Here is a 26,515-nt window from a genome sequence, read left to right as displayed (position 1 = left end):
TACAGCGAGAAGAGGAGATCGAAGACGCCGGGGAAGAGATTGGATAGAATCTTGGTCCCAATTTCGCGCCTCCTTCTCGACTCCGTGAAAAGGATCGGAAAATGTACAGAGGAACAATCGTTGCCTAGTGAAATAGAAATGTTTCTCAAACCAATCCCCTTTCCATCTGGGTGTATCTTTACTCGCACGTAGCTGTACTTCGAATAGGCGAACGCAGACGTCGCGTCGTAAAATCACTGTCAGGTACATTTCATTGCTACGTATGTGCGCAGTGACGTAAGTAGATATTACGGGCCCAAATGAGAAAAGAAACGAAGGGTTTGAACGACTTGAAAAAATTCTCGGACAATCTTCGACTATGATATTTCGAGGCAAAAATTTAATTTTCATTATGAAAAGGAAAAAAATTCGTAAAACAATAAAATACCGAAAAATGGATAGTTATGATTTTTTCCCCCCATGTTTCGTTACATTAACTTTAACGTTACTAACTTTAGTCTCGACTATATTCAATGAGTTCCGCATTGCGCAACTCTCTGCTTTTCAGAATTTATTTTTAATAATGATTGGCATGTAGACATCCTAGTGTTTTGTTTAAAGTTCGATGTGAAGCGTAGTTGGTAAATTGAATTCATACGTCACAGCATTTTCGACGGAGATGGGTAGGGTAGAGTTTCTCGATCTCGCGTTGACGGTTCACCGATAACGTAACCATGCCGTTTTCTTCACAGAGTAGATACGCGCTGTTTGCACTCTTGGAATTCAATGCAGCTCTGACGTGATCAGGATATTGCAGAGCTGAACTTCAAAGAAGACGCAGTCGACGTGTGAAATTGATATCAAAGGGTTTTCGCGCGATCCAAATAAAGAAAATCCACGCAGTTGTAACGTAATCATATGATTCTATAACATGACTAACAAGGAAGGTATCCCAAGAAGGTATTCTTTCGCAATATGTTATAATAGACTAAAAACTAAGCGGCATGTATTTTTTTTTATCTGCCATTAGACACTTCAACGGGGTGATACCACCCTCCAAAGCAAAGCATGTCAAGAAGCGGTTTGGCAGCTTTTTTTTTTTTTTTTGTTTGTAAATTACGTTTTTCATTTCTCGTTATGCGAAAACTTTTCCAGTTGGATTGGTTAATAAATATCATTTTCTTGTGAGTGAAACTGCGAAACCGCCTCTTGACTTGCCTCACTTTGGAGGGTGGTTTCATCCTCTTGAAGTCTTTAATGGCAGGTAAAAAAAAAAAGAAGAAAATACGTGATTTAGTTTTTAGTCTACTGTAACATATTACAAAAGAAATCGAATCGGCGAGATCGACCTGGAATACCTTGCTTGTGCTGATGAAATGACCGTTCCAGGAACTATCAACGATCGATAAGTTTCCTTGATACCATTTAATTCATGCTCCAAGCCGATGATCCTTCGGCAATTCATAAACGATATTTACACTGGCTTTTCGTTCCTTCTGTTCGGTTCTCCACCATTAACATCTGTGACACATCGATCGTGACAGAACATTTATAATCGTTTTAGAGATGTCTTTGGATCCTACGTGGAACGTGGAACGCGATTACGTACCCAACTAAATGGTGCAATACCAAACGATGGTGTGAACATTTTTCTGAGTCGGATAGTCTGGTTGCACGGAGTTAATCACAAATTTCATCACACCTGCCTGAACGATTCGTTGAATAGTTTTGAAAAGGAATTTCTGAAGTCGATTTACCGGCACAGCGAGCCTATTGTTTCTCACCGTCTCGTTGGCAAGTTCTTACTTCTTATATCCACCAAAGTAATGTTTTTCGTTTCCAACAGATCGCTCAGTGTCGAGACTACGATGTCTATACAGAGCTGGCAGACAGAACGGCCGGGGAAGGGGTGAAACATAATGCCACCTTATCCAAGGGGTGAAGGTCGCTACGACCGAGTGTCTACACTCAAAACTTTCGTCTGAGGTAGACAGAGACGGAATGACAGAGTCCTGCACCTCGAGGATCAAATGATCTGTGATCTATCGCCCGCGATTCTCTGGTCTTTCAGCTCTCGCAGATGAAACTAGGTATCGATCCCTTTCCCTCTCAAACAAATCCCGTCTCCCACCCTGCTGTCACCAAACTTTCGTCAATGGTTCACCGAGTTGTATTCGAATGAGAGAAATCACGGTCGAGGTTCGAACTTGTTTTTTTTTCTCTCTCTCTCTTTCTTTCGATCTTTTTCTAGAATAAGGAATGGTGGAGGAGTTGGAACGGGCTCGCATCGTCCATTGATCTTTATGGTGTTGCTTGGGACTCGGTGTCTGTAGGATTAATTTTAGGTACTCTAGACATTTCCAGACCAGTTGGTACCGACGTCTTTGAATCCTCTTGACTGATACTCCGATTTCCAGGCAGATCGCATTCCTTCGTTCCAGATACGTCGACTTCATTGGAGAATGGTTTTTGTTCAATCAATATTAGTACGCAGCTATAGAAGAGCCATTCCTCCCTTGTGTTACAAAAAACTGAATGTCTCTTGATTTAAGGTGGCCATTCACAGGAACGAGGGGATATTTTTTTTGTCATGCAGAAAAGGTTGGACAATTTTTTTGAAGTTTTAGATATGCATTTGTTGCATCTTTTAAGAGTAAATTTGTCTCGTTAGATCCTCATTTAAATGTATCAGGGTGATGCAGAGAGTGCAATTTTAATCGTATCTTTAGAAAGTGCCTGGAAATTGTCCTAGGATTTGTTTAAATAGCTTTATTTCGAATAAAAATAGATCATTTTTTAGAATCATGAGAAAAAAAATTAGCTGTTTTTCAAAATAAAATTTAGGGTATTTTACTTCTAGGTGAGAGTCTGGGCAATATCTTGTGACAATGTGTGAAAAATACCAAAAATACAACCTGTAAAAATTTCAGGTTAATCGATTAGAAACTGTAGGAGAAACCTTGCGCGCAAGTTTGAAACATCAAAATTGAAGAAAAATGCGTTTAAAGCTTAAATTCTCAGAGTTGCGGTATAATGCAAATTCATACAAATTAAAGGTTTGCGACGACCAAAAACTTTTTTAAGTCCAAAATCGATACGGGCTAGTTCAGAGGAGGGATGAAAGTGTAGAAAAATTTTTTTTGCCGTAAATTTCGAATCACACAGTCTTGAAACATACAGTCCTTACCATCATGATGTAAGGAAATAAGGTGAAACAATGCGAATTCGCCTAAGTTAAACCAATCTGAAAACATATCCAAGGTGACATCATACAGACTTGATATTTTGTGCTTCGGTGTTTATACCATTACTTTTGCAACTTTTAACCGCACAAACTGGCATTTTCAGCAAACAGAATGTACGGAAACGACCAAGTAACCTCAAGTAGGTACTAACCTACTTACAGAAGTTACAGATTTCGTCGCAAATATTTGAATTTGCAATTTCTATAACCTATTTACGCGATCTCTGTGATCCGTGACATCGTCATGGACACGCGAAAAATGAGCGAGAATCGGTCTTCATTTCCGACACACCTTATCTCCTTAGATCATGCTTGTCACGTGCATTACTCACTTGCTGGTACCACGTTGAACAAGCAAGGTCTTCGCTGACGTCCAACGCTGTTGCTCGCCCAGCAGGCCAGGGTGCCAAAATCAGTCTCGGCTTTCACAGTGTATTCAAAAGTACTCGTCAACCCTTTGTTCCGAGCCTTCGTCCCTGGCAGGGGAAGAACGTCGCCAAGTGTCCCGTTAAACGTCCAAGAGAAGCGGACGGTGTCTCCTGGTACCGCCTCAACCTCGCACCTTAACGAAAGAGACTCTTGACGAAGAGCTCCGACCTCACGAACCTCGTAACCTTCCCTACACCGTGGGGCATCTTTGAACAAAAATACACGACGTGATCTCAATACGAATACCGTTCGAAAGAAGATACATTGTTGGGAGTAGTTGAAAATTAACTGGGAATCCGTAATTTGAAAGGTTCCGGAAGCGCCTAATTCCAAAGGTGAAAATCTTTTGAATGATGTTTTAGATTTTCAAATTTTCTCATTTTCGCACTTTTGGAACTTTGACCTGTCGGATTTCGGACCATTCAAAACCTTGTTGTTCCATCAAAGTTAGATTCCTTCACTTCAAGTTTCACCATCAAATAATTCGGAACTAGTCGCTTTCGGAACTTTTCAAATGCGGGACTTCGCACGCTGTTCAGTGAACAGAATCGTTAGTTTAAAAATTCGTCCAATGAGCTGGTCGAACGCGAAACAAACGACCGGGGAGTTTGGTGTTGAAATGTATCCGTGATGCTGATAGCTGACGGGTTCAAGTATCGATCGTAGCCGGGAGGCCAGTGATTGATATAATTGCACCAGGTGGCGACCGAAAGGGAATAACAAGTCACGGTCTGAAGTCGCGGGTGTCAGGCGATGCCTCAAAGTCAGTGAATGGCGAAGAACCGATGCATTGTGGGTGCAGCAACTCACATTTCATATGTATGAGAACCGGGTGACTTCGCCCCTCGCCCACCGCGTTCGATGCCACGCATATGTATTCACCGGAGTGTGCCAGCGTCAGAGATCTCAGGGTGAGTGTCTCCGAGGCGACTAAGGTGCCTCCGGTTACGTTGTGCTCGATCAAAGCCTCCTGGAACAATACAAGCAACGATCCTCGGCGTTAACCCTTTCATAAATACGCGTTTCTTTTATGCGATTCGCTTGAAATTTTGCATAAATGGTTTTTGAGGTCACTGATTTCGAATCTGAACTCGAAATTCGAAAGTTCAAAATAACGGATCCAACATGGAGGATGTTAATTCGAATAGATGTTTGATTTTGACGAAACGTTATGCTGATTGGTTTATGGGGTCACTGATTACCAACCTGAACTCGAAATTCAATAATTAAAAATCAGGGGATCCAATGTGGTGGACAAACAAAAACAACGAGAAGAAATTTTTTTTTTAAATTCTGTAAAATCGTTTGGTGTGTATCAAGTTTGTGTAAAAATTGGCATTCGAATTTACATTGTAGATTAGCGGAAAATACTTTTTTTCGTGATGAAGTGCAAATTTCGATCATTTGTTTACATGTTCTACTTTTGCAATGAATGAATAAATGAATTTTATATATTTCTTCAGTCTCAGAGATATTTCGGTGATCATATAGAACCAAAAAACTCGACGGTTGTTACCAAAAAAGTAGTTCAATAAATAAGAAGTTTCCAAAAAAAAAAGAATGAAAAGAAAAGGTGCACTGAGAGAAATTTTCAGTTCTGGTTACCGCTGAGTCCTTAATTGTTTTCTATTCTTTCTCATTACGATCACTATTGCTAGATTTTCTTGCAACCGTTGCGAAAATTTAATGCTCGTGCAAGAATAAATTGACGTTAAAGCTTTGTTTAACTAAAAGAGTAGAGTAAACCTCAGAAACTGATTTTGCTTTGCAATTACCAAACAAGGATCGAAAATAGAAAATGGTTACGCGTACCTCGTTTTTCGTAATTCCGACAATATTCAAACAGTTTTTTTTAACGATACCTGTTTTACTCAATTTATCTAGTTACTGTAACAAATTAAATTTTTCTCAGTGTGGGACACTAAGCGTTACAGCGTGAATTAAAGAGGTTAATATTGCCCTTCGTTAAGCTTGATTCCTAGCTCTTCTCGAATTCGTATCAAAGGTAGAGATCCAAGGAGACGAAAAAAAAAAAAATCTCCCCCCTTCCCCTATCCCTTATTTCAACCCTCCCTTTGATCAAGTCATTATACATCGACTTCATGTTTTCCACGCGTTAAATTAGCTCAGCTTCGACTCCTCGCGCCAATCATTATTCTCACCTGGAGCAATAATTTTCTGCAGAGAAAATTACGGAGGATTAGGAAAAGGCGACGTGAGGCTGCATGGCGACTGAAACGCCCTTTAAAGCACCCGACTAATAAAGTCGTTTCCAGAGACCAGGCGGGGTTAACTGTCAACCGACACGCGATCGGTCCGAGAGTTTATACAGGTACCTGCCACTTTTCGTTTATTAATCTTATCGGCTTTTGTATCGCCTCCGAAATCGGCTTGAAATAGAATTTTCACCAGCCAGCAACCGCTGTTCGTTCGCCTTTTCGTGAAATCTTAATGTGAAATTACTCGCTCGCCTAGTCATCGCACTTTCGTTATACATTCGTTATCGAGATTCAGATTTCGACGCTATTTTTGGAAGCGACCTTTGAGATTTCGTGTATTACATTTACTCGAAGTGAATTCAAATTAGCCTTAAACACTTTATGATTAACTTCGGAGAACCTTTGCTTCGAGTCACGTTCCGCCATGCGTGTAATTAGTGTTCCGGAAATTATTTTTTTCTTCTTTTTTTTCAAACGCGCGTCAAATTTTTGGCACGCCATCTCAAATAAAATGTCTCACATACTTCTTTTTTTACGAAAAACTGTTCGATACTTTTTTTCAAACCATTGCCATTTTCTCAATTTTGATTGAACTTGAAAAAAAAACCACACAATTACTTCACATGTACGAAACAATAATTCCACTTGATGGAATTCTACGGTGTAAGGTTTGTCATTCTAACGGATCCTAATCGAGATCACTTCCTTATTAATATCGATTTAGAACGAGATGATTTGTCGTTATCCAAATCTAATAACCGCGTCACATTATTCTTTGAGCTTGAAACAAGAAACTCAAGTTTTTTTCTTCGATCACCAGAACAGATTCTTTCGAGTTTCGTGTTTATACCTATGCTGGAAAGAAAATTGGAATCACCTGTTCCGAATCGTAATACGTGAAGCGCGAAACCCGTCGAAGTAGAATCTTTACGAAGGATCAAAGATAACGGGAATTTACTTGAGAAAAAAAAAAAAAAAAACAACAGCAAAGTACGTACGCGGAATTGCCTATCTTTCATGCCTGATTACTTCGTTTGGAAATAATATTGTTACTTTCAAAGTCGAAATACTGTTTTCAACGTTCTTACGATCAGATCATCCAGCAAGCGTTTGAGTATGATTCGCTGAAATCGAAGGACTTCTTTCTAAAATCCGAAAAAAATCTCTTTCGGTTCTCCGTAACACGTGCCACTTTTTTTTCAGACAAACTTTACCGAGGCAAGTACAGAAAAATATTTGAACATTTTCAGCAGTAAACTGAGGAAATTATGACTGTGGAAATGAGTTTCTTGAGAAATTTCCTACGAGTTTGAAAGTTGAGATAAACGTTATGAAAATTGCTTTTATAATATCAAAGTGTAACAATTAACGAGTCTCTTGATGTCTCGGATGATTGAGCGGAAACGATGATCCTTAAAGTTCGGTGTAGAGTTTCGGAGAAGCTTTTAGGCCGTGCTTTTAATTCTCCGAACTGCGAGAGAAATTTTTAGTTTCGGTTACCGCTCAGTCATTAACTATTTTCATTTTTTACCACGATCGAAAAATATACTTCTAGGTAGAAAATGAAAATTAGTTTTCTAGCTTTTACCGGAAAGTCTGGTATCCGTTACTATTCTTTCTCATTACGATCACTGTTGCTAGATTTTCTTGCAACTGCTGCGAAAATTTTACGCTTGTTCAAGAATAAATTGACGTTTTCAATTTTACCTAAAATCGGTGTGAATCATTTTTCGAAGAAAAAAATGACGAGATGAGAGACGAGCCTCGAGATTGTACCTGAAGGATCCGCGAAACGGATCGTGACTTTGCAGTGGAAGAAACAGTTAATAAATAAATTGAAAAAAGGAGAAAAGAATAAATAAATAAAATGGTGTCAAACAGAGTTGAGAGTGTTGCCAGTTGCCTGCTTCGCACCATCATCGGTGTAAATGAAGGGAATCCACCCCTCGACAATAACGGAACAACGCCACTCCGCATCCCTGACAATTTAGTTCCCACCCTTCTCCGTGTCGGTGAGGTATAAATATAAAATATGGAAATAAAACGCGTGGCATTAGCAGAACTGATAACAAATTAACAAACGAAGAGAAAAGACAAAAGAAAAAAAAATAAAATAAAATAAACAAAAAACCGTGTGCGAAATATACAACGAGGAAATAAAATAAACACTTGAAAAAATAAAAACTCCTGCCTGATTGGCTGGCGGGTAATTCACCCTCGCTGATAACTGCAGGCGCTTTTCGGGGTCTGGGATATTCGCAGGATTATTACAATCCTGACTAAACTAACCTGGAAAAAATTACGAGGATGAAAATGTGCAAGGATAACGAAATCGCAGAAAAACGATATTTGGAACTCGAGTATCGTCATGTTTTCCTACAGATAAAATCAACGTGTCGTTAGTTTTTTGTTACATGCAGCGTAGGTGAATAATTATTCGAGTCACGGTGGTAAATATTCTTACCAATTATTTTATTTACATTTTTTTTATACTTAGAGAACTTTGAAACGTATTTCTTGACGGTTTCTTCGCTGTTTCTGATAGTATGCTGAGAGGTTTTCGATACTCGAGTGTAATTATTGCGATATAATGTAGATTGTTATTGTTAGAAACAAATTGATCGAAGGAAAACATGGAAATTGAAGTAACAATTCATTTCGAGAAAGTAACGCTTATACACGTATAAATGTTTGAAATAAATTATATGTTTTGGGGTCGTTGATTACGAATTTGAAATTAGATTTTGAAAATCCAACATGGCGAATCTAATCAGCGACCTCAAAAACCACTGCATAAAGTTTCTTGACCGGATTCGATGATATTTGAAATGTTTGTCCGCCATATTGGACATTTTTATCACAATTTCGCAAATGTTTCCACGTTTCAATTTTTTTTGACATTTTGTAAGTCAACATTCTGAACGATTTCAATTTCTTGAATATCTATAATCCATGTAATTAGAAAATCTCTATCTTCGAAACTATCGCCGTATGAATTTCGATCAGTTTTCAATCCTCCAAGACGCAGTGCATAAAAAAAAAATGTTCAATTCAACCAGTTATTTTCGTCATTCTATTATAATATCGGAAAGCACAGCATTTTGAAAGTACCAAAATTTCGACATTATTACAGCCTGAATTTCGCTGAATTCCCAGTACAAAAAAAACTGTTTTGGGTAGCGAACTCGATACCCTTCGTAAAAAAATTAAAAAAAAAAAAAACAAGTACCAAAAGAAAGAAAAAAAGAAAAAATTGTTCTAAAATTGTTATCACGACTCGCGCAATAATTTCAGAATATCGATCCGAACCGAAGCTGTTTTCAGCGGAGGGTGAAAATTCGACGGGTGTGTTACAAAAATAACCGGAGGAATTACGAAATCGTCGAGAGGGCGTGTACGTCGTACATAGGTGTGTACGTATCACGGATATTACGTCGAAAGAACGTATTTCAGAGTCGATGATCGTTGGCTGCAGGCGTCGTGGTGTGACCGAGCAGCCGAACAAGGGTTTCCACCCCTTCCACCCTCCGCCGTTGCGAAATGGCCCGGTTTTGTATCGCGTCGCGGGGTTTGAATGGTGCAAAAATGTGAAAAATAAAAGGAACGGATACGTGACGCGGGAACCGCGGATTTTAATAATAACGGACGTCGTCGTCGAGAATATAATGGCTCGCGAGTCGCTGCGACGATCCGATCCCGGAGAGAGCCGGCTCACCTGGGGGAATAAAAATACACAATTTTTTATCCACCCTCTCCTTCGTACGAGTAGGTGGGTGGGTAGATATGGATACCTGCAACCTACAACCTACACACATTCGGTATCCCTCTGTAGGTATTTCTCTTCATAACCCAAGATGTGGGTGAAAGAGGGTGGGGAGGATATGTGCGGAGGGAAAATGTAAAGCGAACGGGGTTCGCGGGGTGGGGGGGGGTTGACAACGACTCCGGAGAATTGCGGCTTACAGGACATCGTTTTCAGGTCAGGGGCGGGCCGGAGGGGGGAGGGAGGAAAAAGTGTACATATTGTCTTGAAAACGCACCGACCATACGTCGAGGTGTGGGCCGTCGGTAAAACAGACGTCGTACTTACCGACCCTAGAATGGGGGCGAGAGGGATGAGAGCCTTTCATTTCTTACAGGCATCATGTTTCGTTCAGCTCTTGCGCTTCTCAACGCGCAGTGTGTGTTTTTTTTTTTTTTTATGCACGTAATATCGAAGCGTTCGCATTCTTCGCAGACTTTTGTTCTTGTCCATAGACGTGGGGAACATTTACGGTGTGCGAACAGAAGAACACCGTCTGCACTTGGAAATTGAAAATTTGTGAAAAACATTGCGTGCTATTGGTGTTGCATGGTATGTATATGGGAGGTATTAACCACAGCAAATACAGGTTCTTACGTGTGAACCTCAACGTCGGTGATTTTTATTTTTTTTTTTTCTTGGGTATGGTGTGGTGTGCGCAAAAAAAAAAAAAAAAGACGAAGAAAAATCATTTTTCACCGAGTTTTAGATTTCTTGGACCATGGATTTGATTTTTAATGCTCCCAAAAAAAAAAAATAAATAAAATAAAATAAAATAAAATATACAATGAAAAAAATACAAACCGAATGACAAACGTTTATTCAAAAAAATTCAAACACCAGGATGAAAATTATTCTTTTACTTCCTCACGTTTTCGTGCTGTGACCTTAAATTTTATAATATACATATACAAATATATATATACCTATATATACGTGTATATTAATTCTGGTTTTTAATTTTATTCGGTGAACAAAAATTTAGAACTCGCCAAAGGGAAACAATGGCCGGTGTTTGAATAAATAATGCGTAACGGTATTTTCTACACGTCTTAAAATATCGTCTCGAATCTGAAATATTTCGCAATTGCGAAATTCGTCCTCCTAAATTCGCGGTATAATATTATTTAAACTTTGCAGAGGCAACGTTGAATTTTTTCCAAAATTCACCTTTCTTACACATTTTTTTTTTTCCCCTATACAATGAGAAAGACTTCGATGTTTTTGTTGAATTTTCATTTCTTTTCTAAAAATAATAAACCTGTGGGAAATCTTATGTTTGGAATACGTGACTTAGGATTCAGGATTCAAAGCATTGTATCGATCAAAGAATACGAAATACAAAATGTCCACCTTTACTTTGAGTAGAAGAAAATAAATAAATAAATGAATAAAAAATAAATGAAAAATAACAACACGTGGGAATCTCAAGTATCGAGTTGACAAAAAGCGAGTCTTGGCTCAAGTGGAGAACGACTCATGTTGAGTAAGCATCAAGGGTAAGGACTGGCCAAGGAGAAGGGAAAAAAAGTAAATTATCTCTCTACTCAACGCGAGACTCGAATGAAAAAGGAAATTGCATCACTCAGAGCTGAGGTATCCATTCGTGATGAGTTTTCTCGACATGACAGAAAAGTAGAAGACGAAAACCAAGAAGAAAAAACACCAAAAAAAGACAATTTGCTGGTCTTTTTTTTTTTTTTTTTTTGTTTTTTTGGTTCCTTACATTCTTTTTCTCATTATTATTATGATTATTATTATTATTCTTATTATTAGATTACATGTAATACGCGCGTATTTCAGATTCAGGTATCAAACTTGAAACCGAGTAAGTGTGACAAAAAAAAAAAAAAAGAAAAACATGTCTTAGAAGCAGTTGGAAATTCGCGAAACGAAAATTTAACGCAGGGAGTATAAGAAGTGTAAACTTTTAGATGAGAAGAAAAGTTTAAAACCATCTCGTCTTCGTCTTCTTCTTGCACGACGCGTCGGTTTTCTTTCATCGGTTTTTCTTTTTTTGTTTTTTTTTTTTTACTTTGCTCTCCGAAGCCTGTAATATGTATGCATGCGATACCCGAATAAATTGGAATTTCTCGATGATCCTCTTGCTCGCTTCGTTGATCGCTTCGTGTGTAGGTATATATCCATACTAATATTATAAAGGGGAAAGATTTGTATTTTTGTGTGTGTGTGTGTGTGTATGTTTTTAATGAATAAACTCAAAAAGTACTGTGCCGATTTCAAAAATTCTTTCACCATTGGAAAGCTACATTTACCCGGAGTGTCATAGGCTATATTTATTGCTAGAAAAGATTAGGGATCCTTACTAAAACTTAAGTAACGTAACCAGAGGTGTAAAGACAGTGCCCTTAAAACGTTTTTTGTCGCATGCGCTGCGGAAACTATTGACGATAGAACAAAAGTATGTTCTACAATATTGAGTGTTTCAAATCGCCGATATAACCTCTAATTGTGAGCTTCCATAGAACGGATTTTTGATAAATTGAAATTTGGCTGAACTGCGACTTTTTCGATTAGGTTTCGTAATTTATTTTTTTTAGAATGACGAAAACGTTTTCAATAATTTCTCATTGGAAAACATATATAACAAAGATATTCGCATATAAACATAAGTCATGTTGAATATCTCTTACAATTAATCGATTAGAGTTGGGATAATTCTATCTGAATACTTTTTTACAGAGCGAGAAATTTCTCATTAAGGGTAGGTACTTGTATTTTTATTTTTTTTTTCTCTATATCCCAATCAAATAGTAGGTAAAAAAAAAATCGGAATGCTTATGAATTTTTTTTTACTTGTTATTTAATTGAAATATATATGGAGAGAAATAAAATAAGTACCTAAATCTAGATATTAAGAGCTCATATTTGGCTCGAGAATATTCCATTTGAGACGAATTACAGAAATTTTGATTCTCGTTTGAAGAAAAAGAAATTTGCATTTTTTCTTATCACTCTTTTGAAACAATTTTATTCGCTTACCACGAAGCTTCGGCTAGTCTAACGATCCACCTTTCTTATTTCACCGACGTCATATTCTCACGAATACTGCCTACATATTCATGCCCCCGTATTACTTTACATAAATACCTAACCCCGTGTTTTCCACGAACTTCGAAGCCCGAGGCTAATGTGAAAAGCTCCCTCATTCCTCTTCCACGCTTTCCCGTTCGGCACTCGCCATATTATTGAACAACCCTGCGCCGCGCTGCCATAACCTGCGGGACTTTTTAACCCTGAGCCCAATATGCTACCGGGAGAATTCCCGTTCTTTGTTCCCGGAGGAGAATGGCTGGATTCAATTTCACACGAGTCGATTGAATTATGTATCATCGAACCTTATTTCTCACGCAATTCTATTCAATTTCATTATTTAGATAACCAATTTTTTTTTCTCCTCTCCCACTTAATTTTTCAGGGTTATCAAAATTTGAAAGTAGACTCTTTCTTTTCCACTCAATCTCAATCTCAATTCATTGATATTGATATTATCGTAATAAATCTGACTGTATGTACACCCAAAAAATTAATCGCACTGCAAGTTTTTTATAGCGTAACTTGAACGACTCGATTTCTTTTTTTCTTTTTTTATTTTCAATAGCAACCCCGCAGAAACTATGAAGTTCACAAATTGTTTACAATTGTGAAATCTATGCAATAATTCAATCGTAGAAATTTAAAGATATTTCTTTTGTGAGACGAGAGAGAGTAAAAACCGCGAGCTTTAATTCGTTTCTCGCAAATTGTTCCACGTTTTGACTAATCAGCTTTCGTCGGTTGTAATTATTTCGTTATGCCGGGATAGACCGACAGATTTATGGATCCATTTCTCAGCTCTTGATTTTCCAACTCTCTTCTACGCGTATCTCGGGATTTTATATTGCTGCAATTATTATCGTTGTGGCTTTCGCGTATATATCGGTTGAAAATACTCGCGAATAAGAACTGACGCGGTTTATAACAATGCGTTGAATAATTAATGCTAACGGCGTTTACCTTTCACGTCCTTTATTTATTCGTATTCAAAATTTGGATTTTTTTGTCTTGTGCCGTGGTGCACGATTAATCGATTAATCAACGATTTTGATTAGTTAATTCGATTAATCTGACAGAAATGATTCCACGACTATATAATCTGCGCAATTTCGTAGCAAATTACGAATTGTCCTTTCTTTTTTCTTTTTCACTAACGATTTATTTTCATCAGCTGATTGCGAGCACTTTTTCGTAAACGCCAGGCTCTTCGTAAGTTCCTGCTTCGGGGCGAGGAACTGAAGTTAAATTGAATGAAACAGCCGTGAGCGAAGTATGATTTTCACATATCACGTTGTTATATTGGCGAAACAGATGAGAATTTGGTGAGCAGAGAGAGAGGGAGAGAGAGAGAGAGAGAAGAGTAGAAAAGAAAGAAAATAAAGGAAAAGCGAGAAAAATTTCACGGTCGTAACATTTTCCCGATTTATTTAAGCCTGTGAAAAATACCAGAAATATAACATCGTTTTAAAAAGCGCCACGCGTTTCGTTTGGAATTAATTTCATTTTTCATACACCATTTTTTTTTTTTTTTGCTCCGTTCAACGAGAATAAAAATTTACGGTAATGTTTAGCAAAAATTATTCACACAGAACCATTGTATACATAATTATATATATATATATATATATAAAGTTTCAGAAAGAAAGAAAATAAATAAATACGTCACTTTCCCCAAGACTGTGTAATTCTATACATAATTTGTCGATATGTTGTTTTATTGTTTTTTTTTTTAACATCATTTTTAGGTTTTACTAAAAACGTAGTGAAAAAAATTTACCCTAACAAAAGATTGTTTCCAAGCCTTTGATTCCTTATTGAAAAATCAATTTCGTCATTAAATTTTGAACGAAACTTTCTAGAGCGTTGTATACGATTTTTGTTGGATCAAATTTGTTACACGCATGCCTAAACTAAATGTGATAAATCCAACATACGAAACGGCTCTTCAATGTTTACGTTAAAATTTTGACGATAGTGGAATTTTAAGCGGGTTACTCGAGCAGCTGAAATCGTTCGGCAATAGGAATGATTGCCGGATTTTCGGCTCGGCCGTTTTTTCGTGGTGAAAGTGATTGGGTCGTTCCGGATGGTAGAATTTCTTTATACATCCGGAACTGGGGTGAGGATCATTCCTCGGGGGAAATTTTGCCGTGTTGAAAAATAACAACGAGCAACGACGTACCGATTTGTATGATCAAAATTTATATGCCAAATTATAGAGAATATTTCGAATAATACGATACAGAATAATATCAAAGGTTGCCAATTTTCGTTCCGAGCAAAATAACGAAATCCGTTTGAAAATTGGGATTAGCAAAAAAAAAAGAAAAAAAAAAAAAAAAATACGAGTATGGAAAAATTCGAACGTTACAATTTTTAACCGTATTGGAGAACATGTTAGATAATAATATCAAGAGTACTAATTTTAATTTAGAGAAAAAAGAAACAACAAGAAAATGCTTATGAAAATTCTTGAACCCCGTGATTCACGATCGGGTTTTTTGCGGAAACAGCAGCGTTCATTTTTATTTTTTGTTTTTTTTTTTTTATTTTTCTTCCCGGTCTTGTTTTTTGTTTTTATTCACTGTGTAAACCGAATGGAATTCACACACGCGATGCGGAATTGAACTCGCGTGTTTGCAATCCGGTGGGAGGAATGTTTTGTTTGTTGTGTGTGTGTGTGTGTGTGTTGAAAAAAATGGTCAGCAACTCGGTGATCCATCTTTTGAACGAAACTGGGAACTGCTGAACGTGTAACGCGGATCGAACTCGACTGAACAGGTTGTTGGAAATTCCAGTTCAAATTACATGCAGTTAAATTAGACAGATCCGTTATTTTTCTTCCAGCATGCAAAGTATGCACGTAGAACACAAGGTAAAAGACGGAGCTGCTGTTTCGCCTTGCGAAAATTGAGGCGGGGTGTGAAATTTCGTACACTGAGAGAAATTTCCGGTTCCGGTTACCGTTCAGTCCTTAACTATTTTCATCTTTTTTTAACGGTACATGTTTTACACAATTTTTCTAGTCACTGTAACGAATGAAATTTTTCTCAGTCAACATCGATCCAGGCGAGACACGTTGATCAGGAAGTCATTCCTGATTCCCGCTCAACGACCACGTTGGTGGAAATTGAATAATTTTGTTATTTCTGACGAGTCCCAATGAATTTTCATTCGCAAACTCCTTTCCCCTTTTCGATCTCGAGCAGCGTTTGGATCGACTCGCGGATTCAGGCCTCGAATATTTTACAGCTCCGCAGCTAACCGATATACATACCTATACATGCACATATATATATTATATGTATATGCATACATGTATATATATATACACACGTATAACACCATCGGCGCGACAGACATCGTTTATATTTCCTGAATCGTTATTCGCTCAGCTGAATTTGCTTCTTCCCTCCTGCATTTCTCACCCTCGATTTTTGGCTCCCTCAGACGAGCGGCCGTAATTCACAAATAGGATTTATAAGATCCCGCGAATACGATCTTCGATCGCTAAAATTTGCATCCTTAGGCTTTGGTTATCTTTACCATGCTCGGAATTGTGCTAGAAACCGACTGCGGAATATATTTCTAATGGAAGAAAATGAAGTTTTTCAAACGAAATCCAAGCGATTTATGTTCACTTTTAATCGCATCGGAATTTTTAATCAATCCTCGATTAATAGATTTAACAAAATTAACAAGACGATAAATTAAGAAGTAACGATAACGTTTTCAGAAATTTATAATCAACTTTTGTTTCGAATTTTTGGATACTTTATTTTCAGTTTTGAAAGTTTTTTAACCTCGCTGAAAATCATAGATTTGAGTATTTTTGTGAGTATCAATTTTCCCAAAATCGTATGATACTTTTTTCATTCTGAATACCTGAATATTCAGATCTTCAGTTTTAGGTACGAATTCAAATATATTTTCAAAAGACTTGAACTTTTTACACTGCTTGTTATGATTTTTCACGTTTTTCACAATTTGATAGTAACGCAGTTCTCATTGTTAGGTTATACAATCATCTTCCATTACGACAGATTTCTAGAATTTGGGTAAAAGCACTCGCAATTATTCAGGCGTGAAAATGGAAACGCTTTAATAGACAGGAAGTGCGAAAATGGAAGTGAAAATTGTTGGGAAAATTTTCGAATTTCGCATTCGGTATACAGGATGAAAAATTAGAATTGCAAATATTTTCAAACGAAAATAGAAGGCTGCAGCAATAAGAGAAAATTGTACGAAACTTTTCTTTTTTTCTTTTTCGGTACAGTAAAAAAATAAATTGGACATTTCAATGCCTGGGAAATTTGGTCGGCAATAAAAATCGACCCGTACCTTCCTTCCTTTCTACCGCCGTCTCTTTAATCTAGAATCCCATTTTACATTCGGTTTTTACAAGGGATCAACACGACCGGATAAAAGTTTTGTTCAGCAATTAAAGCGGGTGGTTCGGTTAATGCATTGCTTCGCGGATAAGCTAACGACTGTAAAAATCGGACGAATTACCTCCGGTCGCATTAGGGAGAAATTTTTTATCCCGAGCTCAGACCCTCCGAATTTTCGGACTCCTTTACAAAGAGATATTATACCGTTGGAGCATTATTATTTCTCGGGGGTTGAATTTTACGAACGACCAAAAAACAGAGGGATTAAAAATTGGAAAACTGCCGTGTTAGTCGTCCCGAGATTCACGAATAACCAAATATTTAGACTTGAAATATTTTAATGATTGACATTTTATACTGCGGACATTAACGATAAGCTAAAAGCAATCGATGCATCGATTTATCGAGGTGAATCAAATAATCGAACACGACTCGAATGAATTAAAACCAAAATTTCTTAAACTTGAGTACGTAGTTTTAATAGCGGAACAGGTTTTTTGATAATTTATAGTGTCGTTCAAAATATTTTTCAATATCTGGTGAAAATATTCATTCGTCTTTCACTTATTATATCAAATAGGTACAGTGAGTGAGACAGTAATAATAATTGATACTTTAATCACATAAATTGATATTGTATTGCATCGTTTATGGAAGTGAATAACAAAAACTGATTGTGAGGAAAAATAATCGATTCTTTTTGGTTATTCTCAAGTGTGATCTGAGTTACAAAATTGTAAACAATTGATAAATAAATTTACAGTTTCTTCGATCACAAGTTTAGATCACAATTAATTACAGAATATGAAATAAGATCCTTTTCGAAATCGCTCTCAATCATTATAAACAATCGACCAGCCGGATGAAAAATGTAGAAAAAAATTCGGGTTTTGAACTGTTTCAAAATTTTTTTAAAGAAAATCAGGAACGTTGAGGGTCAGATGTTGGTAAAGAATTTCACATACAGAGTTTGCGGAGAACTACAGGACACACCTCCTTACGTTCCACGTCTGCATTAGTAAGTTTTTGCATTTCTTAAAAGAGGAGTTACTCTCGCTAATGCTCCTTCCTTTATAAATATTTATACACTAGCCGGCAACCTTTTCGCAGCCGCGTATTTTCTAGGAACTCACACAACTTCACCGTGAACCGCCACCTATTTTCACCATGAATTATATAATATACGTACGGGAAACTCCAACCCCCGTGGGATAAACTTTCCCCGATTACTTTTCCCGCGGTACAGATAATATACGCCATTTTGCCCGCGTTCCAGGAATTCGGAAGTGTCGTCATCTCGGCCTCTTTGATCTCACGAAACTTCTTCACATTCTCTCCACACTCTTCCAATCCTCTGATCTACCGTTGCGTAAAAATACCTACGTGTGAGTTACGCTGTTCGAGATATTTTTCAGTGAATGACGAATATTTTCCTTCGTTTAAATACAGGCATTTTTTTCACAATACGTTGGATATTTTTAGTTCACTTTGAGTCGATCTCAGATCTTATAAAGATTTAGTTGAAAATTCACAACCGTAAGGTCTAATCGAACAAAACTAAGTAAAAGTTGATGAACAAACTAAGCTCCGAAAGCTCTGATTAAAAACTGAAACTTTGAAATATTTACGTAATTAATTCTGCGAGTATATCAGTTGATTCGTACGTTTTAATGATCTGATAATTTATCATGCTCCGAGACGTATTTTCTAATTAATAAATTGTTCGAGCAGAAATTTGTGTGACAAATCTATAGTGAAATTTTTTTTTAATTTTATATAAAATGAATTCATTGATTTTTCTGAAAACAGATGAATTTTTTATTTTTTTTTTTTCTATTTCGTGGAATTTTCAGCGATTTTGAAAACACATTTTAGAGAATTTAAAAAAATTTGAAAATCGATCAAAGGTCTTGAATTTTTGGTAGGGTTTTGTAAATGGTTATACGTTACACTGAAGAATTTTTAAAGGCATGGAACGAATAATTTTATAAATAGAGCGTTAGAATATTTTGGAAAACCGAATTATTCGAAATCACTAAAAATTTCAAAAAAATTCATTGGTATTCAGAAAAATCAATGAATTCATTTTATATGGATTGAAAACAAAATTTTACTAGAGACTTATTATACAAATTTTTGTTCAAACAATTTATCAACAACTTTTTGGGACTATTATTATTCAAAACGAATAATCTTATCAAATTGGTTATGTTTGATTTTTATTACAGATTTTTATCTTATTCGAAAATGTTTAATATTCTATTTGAGACTCATTTTGGTTATAAAATAACACCTTAAATTTGTTCCCTTTGCCAAATGAAAATTGAAAACGAATTCTTTCCTTTTCAAATGATCTTGTGTTGATTTTCATTGATCAAGAAATCAGGGATTTTTTCGGTGTCGAAGTACTTTGCTTTATTGCCATAAAGATCAGTGTATAATTTACAGTTTAAATTCATCGAACATTCTCACTATGCTTTTCAGTAAATTGCGTTATGATTCTGACATTTCGTTCGAATGAGGTCTGATTTGCTTTTGAGATAACGATATTTAAACGATCAGTTTCGTAATACCTCGGAAGGAACCGGCTTTTGTTTGTTTGACTTTCCTTTGAAGACTGCAGAGAGACCAGGCTCGAAGTCCTTTGCTACTAATTGTTCAACGGCAAACAACAGTCAAATGCGGCTTATTTCAAGTTAAAATTCACGAGTGGATATACTGCGCAAGCTCATGGCACTTTGCCGGGGAAATTAGAGTAGAAACAAACAAGCGGAAAAGCTCGTTTTATTTCTTGAAGACCATCGGTACGAAGAATTACGCTGGTTTTAGCATCCCTTATTTTTTTAAATTGCTACCTTCTTTTCTCAGTTTAAGACAAAATTCATCTATTCGGATGTTCATCGTGATTCTATTATTTAATATTTTTCAGAGCAATTTTTCATTTCCTTCAACTAATATACATTCCGGAATTTTTTATAAGGATGGAATAATTTTTCTATTCAAGTCTGGTGAATTATCTTTTGGAAGTGATTTTTAGATCAAAATTTGGTGATGATAAAATCAAGTATTTAGCGTTTGATTTTCAAGGTTTAGTTTAACCATTCCAGTCACTGTGGGATCCTCAACGTGACACCTTAAAAATTTCCATGTCCTAGCCTTGTCACAGTTTATTTACAACTTCAAATGATCTTTGGTACTTCATATGACTGCTAAAAGGTGGAAAAATCTTGTTTGATAGTTTCTTAAATTTTACATCCGCCATTTTGGTTTTAGAAATCATTTAATTTCGACTTCAGATTCGTGATCAGCGACCCTAAAAACCACGAGTAACAAGTTTTGGCCAGAATCGTCGGATTTCATAGTTTTTTTCGATTTTCAATCCGCCATCTTGGATTTGCGATTGTTAAATTCCGACCTCAGATTCGTGATCAGTGACCCCAGAAACCCCGTGGTAAAAAAAATTCAGGCCAAAATATTGAGTTCAAAAATGTGTGATTGAAAGGGTAAAGCGACCAAATTGATTCAACGATTTCGAAATTCAACCTTTTAAATTTGACAAAAATTTGAGTTATCTTATGGCTATTTCTAACGAACATTTCTACCAAGGCTTGCGCCTTTTTCGATACTCACATCGTGGTACCAGGTAATGGTGTCCGGTCTCGGATTGCTGTCGACTTCGCAGACGAGTTTGAGGTCGTCACCTTCCCTCAAGGTCTCGGGGTCGTAGCCTTTGGCCATGTGGGCTAACACGACCGGAGCGTCTGCAACGAAGAGCTTAAAATGAATAGCTAGAATAATTTCGTGACCGGGCAGAGCTGTGGCAGGAAATAACGTTAAGTTTTTGCCGACCCATTCCAGCACGCGGAAGTGCGGAGCTCATTACCGCCTCCCTTACCTTCCGGCAACGGGCAACGGGCAACGGCCGCTTCGTTATGACGAATTAACAAGAAGATGAAGAATGAGGCGAAAAAGCATGAAATAAGGGTCTCTGTAGGTATACAAAATTCCCTTCTCTTTTGGACAACATTGTTTTGCGGACCTTAATTAAATGAAACCGTGGCTGTAATAATGATCCCGGCTCCCGTGTCCAGAGAGAAAATTTCACTCTCGATGAACATAGAAATGCATAATTTCTCACATTTCCAAGAGTTATGTGTGTCTGACCGTGAAAACAAACCGCTTATAAGGAACCTTCTGTATTTTCCAGACATTTCCCGTCAGCCGATTTTGGTACAGGTTAAGGAGGGGGTTACAGTTTGGAGTTTTAGGGGTTTTTTTTTCAAGAAAATGAAAACACTTGGAAGAACACTTTGAGTTCGAGAGCTTTGTTACTTATAGTTTGAAGATCATTTTAGAATTTTTTCATTAAAAATAATAACAAAATGGCGGAACGGCGCATATAAGTCGCGAACCAACATTTTGTTATTAATCTCAATGAAAAAATCCGCAAATATTCTTGAAACTATGAATAATAAAGCCCTCAAATTCAAATTGTTCTAAATGCTTTCGTTTTTCTTTCAAAAAATAACTCCTAAAAACTAAAAATAGGTAACCTCCCCCCCCCCCCCCCTCAATCTATTCCACCGCAATTAGGCAGCCTAAACGCGGACTGAAATATTTTTTTACGACCCGTGGAAAGTTTCTTATGTCTTGCTTTCGGGCAATTTTGAAGTTTGAAATTCGAAGGTTTGGTTCATCGGCACTCGGAGAAAACTTTTTCCGTGTACCTACAATAAAATCAATTCTTAAAACATAATTAGATGAATTGGTACGTTTTGTAGATGTTAATAAAAATTTAGTCACAGTAAAACAATTTAGTTCTTGAGAACTGATCGTTTTTCTGAACGTGGATACAACTTGACGGACTTTGGTATCAGAGGGTGGGAAAAAAATCAATGCGGAACTCAAGTATCGACGAGATCCGTCGTCGTCAAGAGACGAGGAGGACGATAGCCACGCTGCCATAAACGTTTACGGTTACTGTTCCCGTAGTCGAGCCATGCGTCCAGGAAAGTAGATTGACTCTGGCTCTCGGCGACATTCGGCGCTAACGAACCAAGCCCTTGGAATAAGGAATTCCGAATCCCAAATCCAGGAACATACCGAAGGGCGTAATTGGCGAGTGCAGAAGCTTGACACCCTCATGAGAGTCGAATTTTCACATCAGTCTCAAAGCCGACTGGATTCCGTCGCTAATAACGTCTCCAGGTTCAACCCGAGCCTCGAAATCCGGTGATCCCTGGCTCCAGGAGCTCCGAAATCCGGACCACTTCCGGTCGAGGAGCGCGGCTCGTTTGTCGACTGCCGGTTCCTTTCCGGCTTGGACTGACACCGGACAAACGGGGTCGAAACTGGGCAGCAATCATGAGTGTAGCTCTAATATGCCGCGAGGGGAAAGAGGATGAACCGGAGGTCACGAACCTATCCATAAACCTCGAGAATCTCTGGTGACCCGCGGGTTCCAGAGAACCCAAGAGGCTGATCAACCCTAAAGACAGTCGTTTGCATTCCGATCGTCTAGTCAGGCGACGGAATTGGGATCTTCTCTGTCGGTGGCGCCCTCTTTTTACTGCCGCAGATCGAGGAAAGGTGGCGAATTCTCGCTTTTCCGGATATAACGCAATCGTCCAAAGAGCAAAAGCGCATTGCTACTCAGAGGAATATTTTGTTACTCGCCTGCAGACGGCATTAAGCAAATAGCTGCGTTATACCTCGGCGGGGGATGAAAGCCAGACTCACCAAACACACCTCGATAGATTCGCTCCCTTGCTCCCCCTCCTCCCCCTATTCTTTTCACCCCAACTTTTATCCCACTCGACTCCGCATCTCGGCCCGAAGCCATCCCACCGCTGCCACTACCTTTCATTGACTTATCCCCGCTTATCATTTTAACCCCTGGATAAAACCCGCGAACAACTGACAGAATCTACGCTCTTTGCTGCCGCTGCGTTAACTCGACTTGACGTTTTATCCACTCTCATATTTTCTTCATTTTAACCTCTCTCGCTCTTAACTCTCTCTCTCGCTCTCTCCATCTCTATCTCTCTTTCTCGCTTTATCTGTCACAGTCGCCTTTTATACGGGCATCACAATCGATCAAGACTCAACGGTTCAAACGCTGGACGCGCGCACCCTTCGTATTATTTCGATTCAACCTTGTGTTCGACGTCCTTTTTCATCAAATGGACAGTCCGGTAATAGGGTATCACGATTCTTTACCTCCGGATTCTTTCACCTCGTGTCGCTCTTCGATGCGTAACTTTTACGGAACACCCGCACACTGACCTGGAAAAGTTTTTGTCGGGTCTGACTCGGGGTTGAAAACCTCGTACTGATCGCTCAGCTCCCAAACCTTCTATTTCCTAACCGGCCTAATAATCATCCCAGGTAAATTTTCACTGTCATTCTGTTCAGTGTGTTGTTATTTTGCCAATAAGCCGGAGCTTAAGGTAAGTCTACGAGTTATTGACACGTTTAGACCCAATTATCGACCCTTTCATTTTACAAAGTTATAAATTGAAGGCACAAATTGTGAATTTCTCTATGACTAACACCAATTTCCAGAAGTTTAAACACTGCTAGTTTATTTTTTGGTTGTTTTATAACTAAGGATCAAACAGATACAGCCAAACAAGGTCAATAATTGGTACACGGTCAATAATTGGTACACCTACCTTAGTTGGGTCGGGTGATTAACTCAGCATACGTTAAGTCAGTGGAAAACTATTAAATGTTCATTCTTGAACCCGGAGGTTTAAAAGTTTCTTTACGTGGTTATGATAATCAAGCTGTCGTTTCTCCACGCAGATCAGTTGTGTGAGAATTGTTGAAGATTCAGTCAACCGGACGTTCAATCGCATGGTCGATTATGTTCAGTGCGGTATTTAACCGAATGCATATTATCATGCGATTATTGTACAGTAGGGATTCGATATTCGGTTCAGTGGGTAATTCGTCAATTACACGAAGAGATGTTCAAAATGAAAATCCGCACTTGGAATAGAAAAGGAAAGAAGAATGAAAAAACCAAGTAGGTACAAGACCTGCGCGAATTTTTCTCACCGTCCATTAAGCAAAGATCACGCTTTCCGGCTGGATTGTACTTTCGGTGAGGGATATTGTTCTTGAAACATGGTAAAAGGGACCCAGAGCAGAGTGTTTAAAGTGATTAGACGAAGAGGAACACGCGAAAACCCGGAGAGGCAGCTGATGTGAGGCAAGAGAAGTTGTAATCAATTTATGAAGGCGGTAAGGTGACACGGCATTGCACTATGTGGTGCTCGCCTAGCTGATCTCTAGTTCTAGGGTAACGCGAGGCTGAGATATCGAGGGTGAGAAAAGTTACCGGGTACCGTAATGCAGGATTTCGAATACAACTTAGAGTCGCGTCGTGTGCTCGTGGATATTTATTTATAATTCAACGGTAATCAGAGCTGGTACCGAATTCCTACACCAAGGACAGGAGGACGCGACATATATCCGGATTGAAATCGACACCGGTTTACCGACAAGCGCCTAGACAGTCGTCTAGGTTATCGGTTGCAGGTGATTCCCCTCAGGAATGGACATCCTCCCACTTTCAATCCACCCGGTCTCGAGGCTGCATTTGCCAAACAGCTTTCCAGTCATCCTGGCAAGACCTGGTGCATGGACGTTGATAATATTGATTCATAGAGCGGAAGTTAGAGAGAGAGAGAGAGAGAGAGAGAGAGAGAGAGAGATGGAAGGGAGAAAATGGAGCAGAGACACTGCCGCGACTAGACGATAAGAGCAGCTTCCCTCAAGCACGCAAAGCTTCCGGATTCCAGTCTGGCTTCTATGTTCTGACGTTTTCTTCAATCCTCGGTGTTACCGTGCATTTTTCTTACCTCCGTAGTCGCGCATTTTCTATGTACCTCTGCTCTGTACGTGTCTGAAATCCCGTTACGATTCATAACGAACCAACCGTATTTTCAACGAGAGCAGTGCATTCTCACCAGAATGGAACGTGGACTAAAACCGTTACAATTACTAAAATACTTTTGTTTCTCGATATTATTATGCTCAGATACTATCAAATCCATATTATGAAACTATATTAACATGGACATGAAAGTCGGACGAAGTGCTCCAAAACAATTTGGACTCATGTATACTTGTCACTTCAAGTCCAAAGTCTTTGAGTTGGCATGAAATTATAACTTGACGTGTATGAAGTCCTTGTAATCGGGAGAATCGATAGTCACTTGCAAACCAAAGAACCCCCCTTCATTCTTTTTTTAATATACGAAAATTTGCTAAATCATTTTATAATGGAGATTGAAACTTACAGGATACTCGGAGGACTTTTTGGTGCTCGAGAACACCGCCTGGAAATCTGGGATTCTCTGCTCGGCAGGTCAACTCTTTTGCATCATCCTCACGGCCGACAACCAGGGCCAACTTGCTCACGGTTGAATTGCTTCGCTGAGTAGAGACGATTGAAGGATCTCGGATTAGGTTTCCATCCAGCATCCATACTATCCTTGCGGCCGGTGAACTCCCCCAAGTTTCGCACCTCGCTCCCACCGGACGTCCTGCGTAGATCACTTCCGTATCAAGGACGATCTTCACCACTGCGGGCTTTACTGAAATGGAATACGGATTTAGATTATTCTTTTGATCACAAGGTTTGTATTCATTTATTCGATGAAGATTTATTCATCCCGGTAATAAGTTAAAGCGCAGAAAGGACTTCCGTTATGATGTATTCTTCCAAATCTGGAATTCGGTAAGCTTCTCTAACGAGGAAGGTATGCCAAGTTAATCTCACCGATTTGATTTATCTTGTAATATGTTGGAGGGTGGTTTCACTCACCTCAATTGTTTAGTGGCAAATAAAAAAAATATGTGTCGCTTAATTTTTAGTCTACTATAACATATTGCAGAAGACACTAAAACGAAGAGATCGACCTTACTTGGAATACCTTCCTTATGAGTCTGGAACACCATTTCCTGTCTTGTTTAATGTGGTGTCGGAAAATAGATACATCATTTGTAGCTTTAAAAAATGATCGTAACGTACTACGAACTACTGTTTCAAGAAAGTTTTGACCTGTTAAACTAAAACCACGTGCCCAGGATTGATTCTTTCTATAAAACACTCGATCGTCCGATGAATGATTTGAGCTCTTGGAAGTGTTTCCGGAATAACGAGAAACTTCGGTTAGAGTGAAATTCGGCGTTAGTCAATGCCGAGGATTGTGAAAATAGCGAGTTCACTTCCGCAAGAAAATCACGTCAGAATCTGCGGAGATTTCGTTCGATATTCAACTGGAATTCACCGCATCGTTGAGCCTAGAAACGTTTTTTCCTCGTCGTTCGGAGTTCGTGAGTTGGATATCCTATTCCAATCGCGTACGACGCGGATAATTCG

General features: G+C 38.3%; 2 protein-coding genes across 11 annotated transcripts in view; one reads left to right on the top strand and one right to left on the bottom strand.

The window, feature by feature from the left end:
* Positions 1-26,515, top strand: part of LOC124308606 (uncharacterized) — a 157,035-nt gene that overhangs the window by 19,319 nt on the left and 111,201 nt on the right. For all 10 annotated transcript variants that reach the window (XR_006909044.1, XR_006909043.1, XR_006909036.1 and 7 more), the window contains exon 5: positions 25,433-25,769. The gene's annotated coding sequence lies outside the window, so the exon portion shown is untranslated. The remainder of the gene's footprint in view (positions 1-25,432; positions 25,770-26,515) is intronic.
* Positions 1-26,515, bottom strand: part of LOC124308604 (B-cell receptor CD22) — a 115,889-nt gene that overhangs the window by 13,553 nt on the left and 75,821 nt on the right. The window contains exons 6-9 of the mRNA XM_046771444.1: positions 25,431-25,727; positions 20,752-20,882; positions 4,463-4,622; positions 3,556-3,858 (exon numbers count right to left, since the gene is read on the bottom strand). Of these exons, the coding sequence (XP_046627400.1) occupies positions 3,556-3,858; positions 4,463-4,622; positions 20,752-20,882; positions 25,431-25,727 (891 nt within the window). The remainder of the gene's footprint in view (positions 1-3,555; positions 3,859-4,462; positions 4,623-20,751; positions 20,883-25,430; positions 25,728-26,515) is intronic.

This window comes from Neodiprion virginianus, chromosome 7 (assembly GCF_021901495.1).
Source record: "Neodiprion virginianus isolate iyNeoVirg1 chromosome 7, iyNeoVirg1.1, whole genome shotgun sequence".
Classification (NCBI taxonomy): Eukaryota; Metazoa; Arthropoda; class Insecta; order Hymenoptera; family Diprionidae; genus Neodiprion; species Neodiprion virginianus.
Note: the sequence above shows the minus strand (reverse complement) of the source record. Positions and strands in the feature narration are given on the sequence as shown.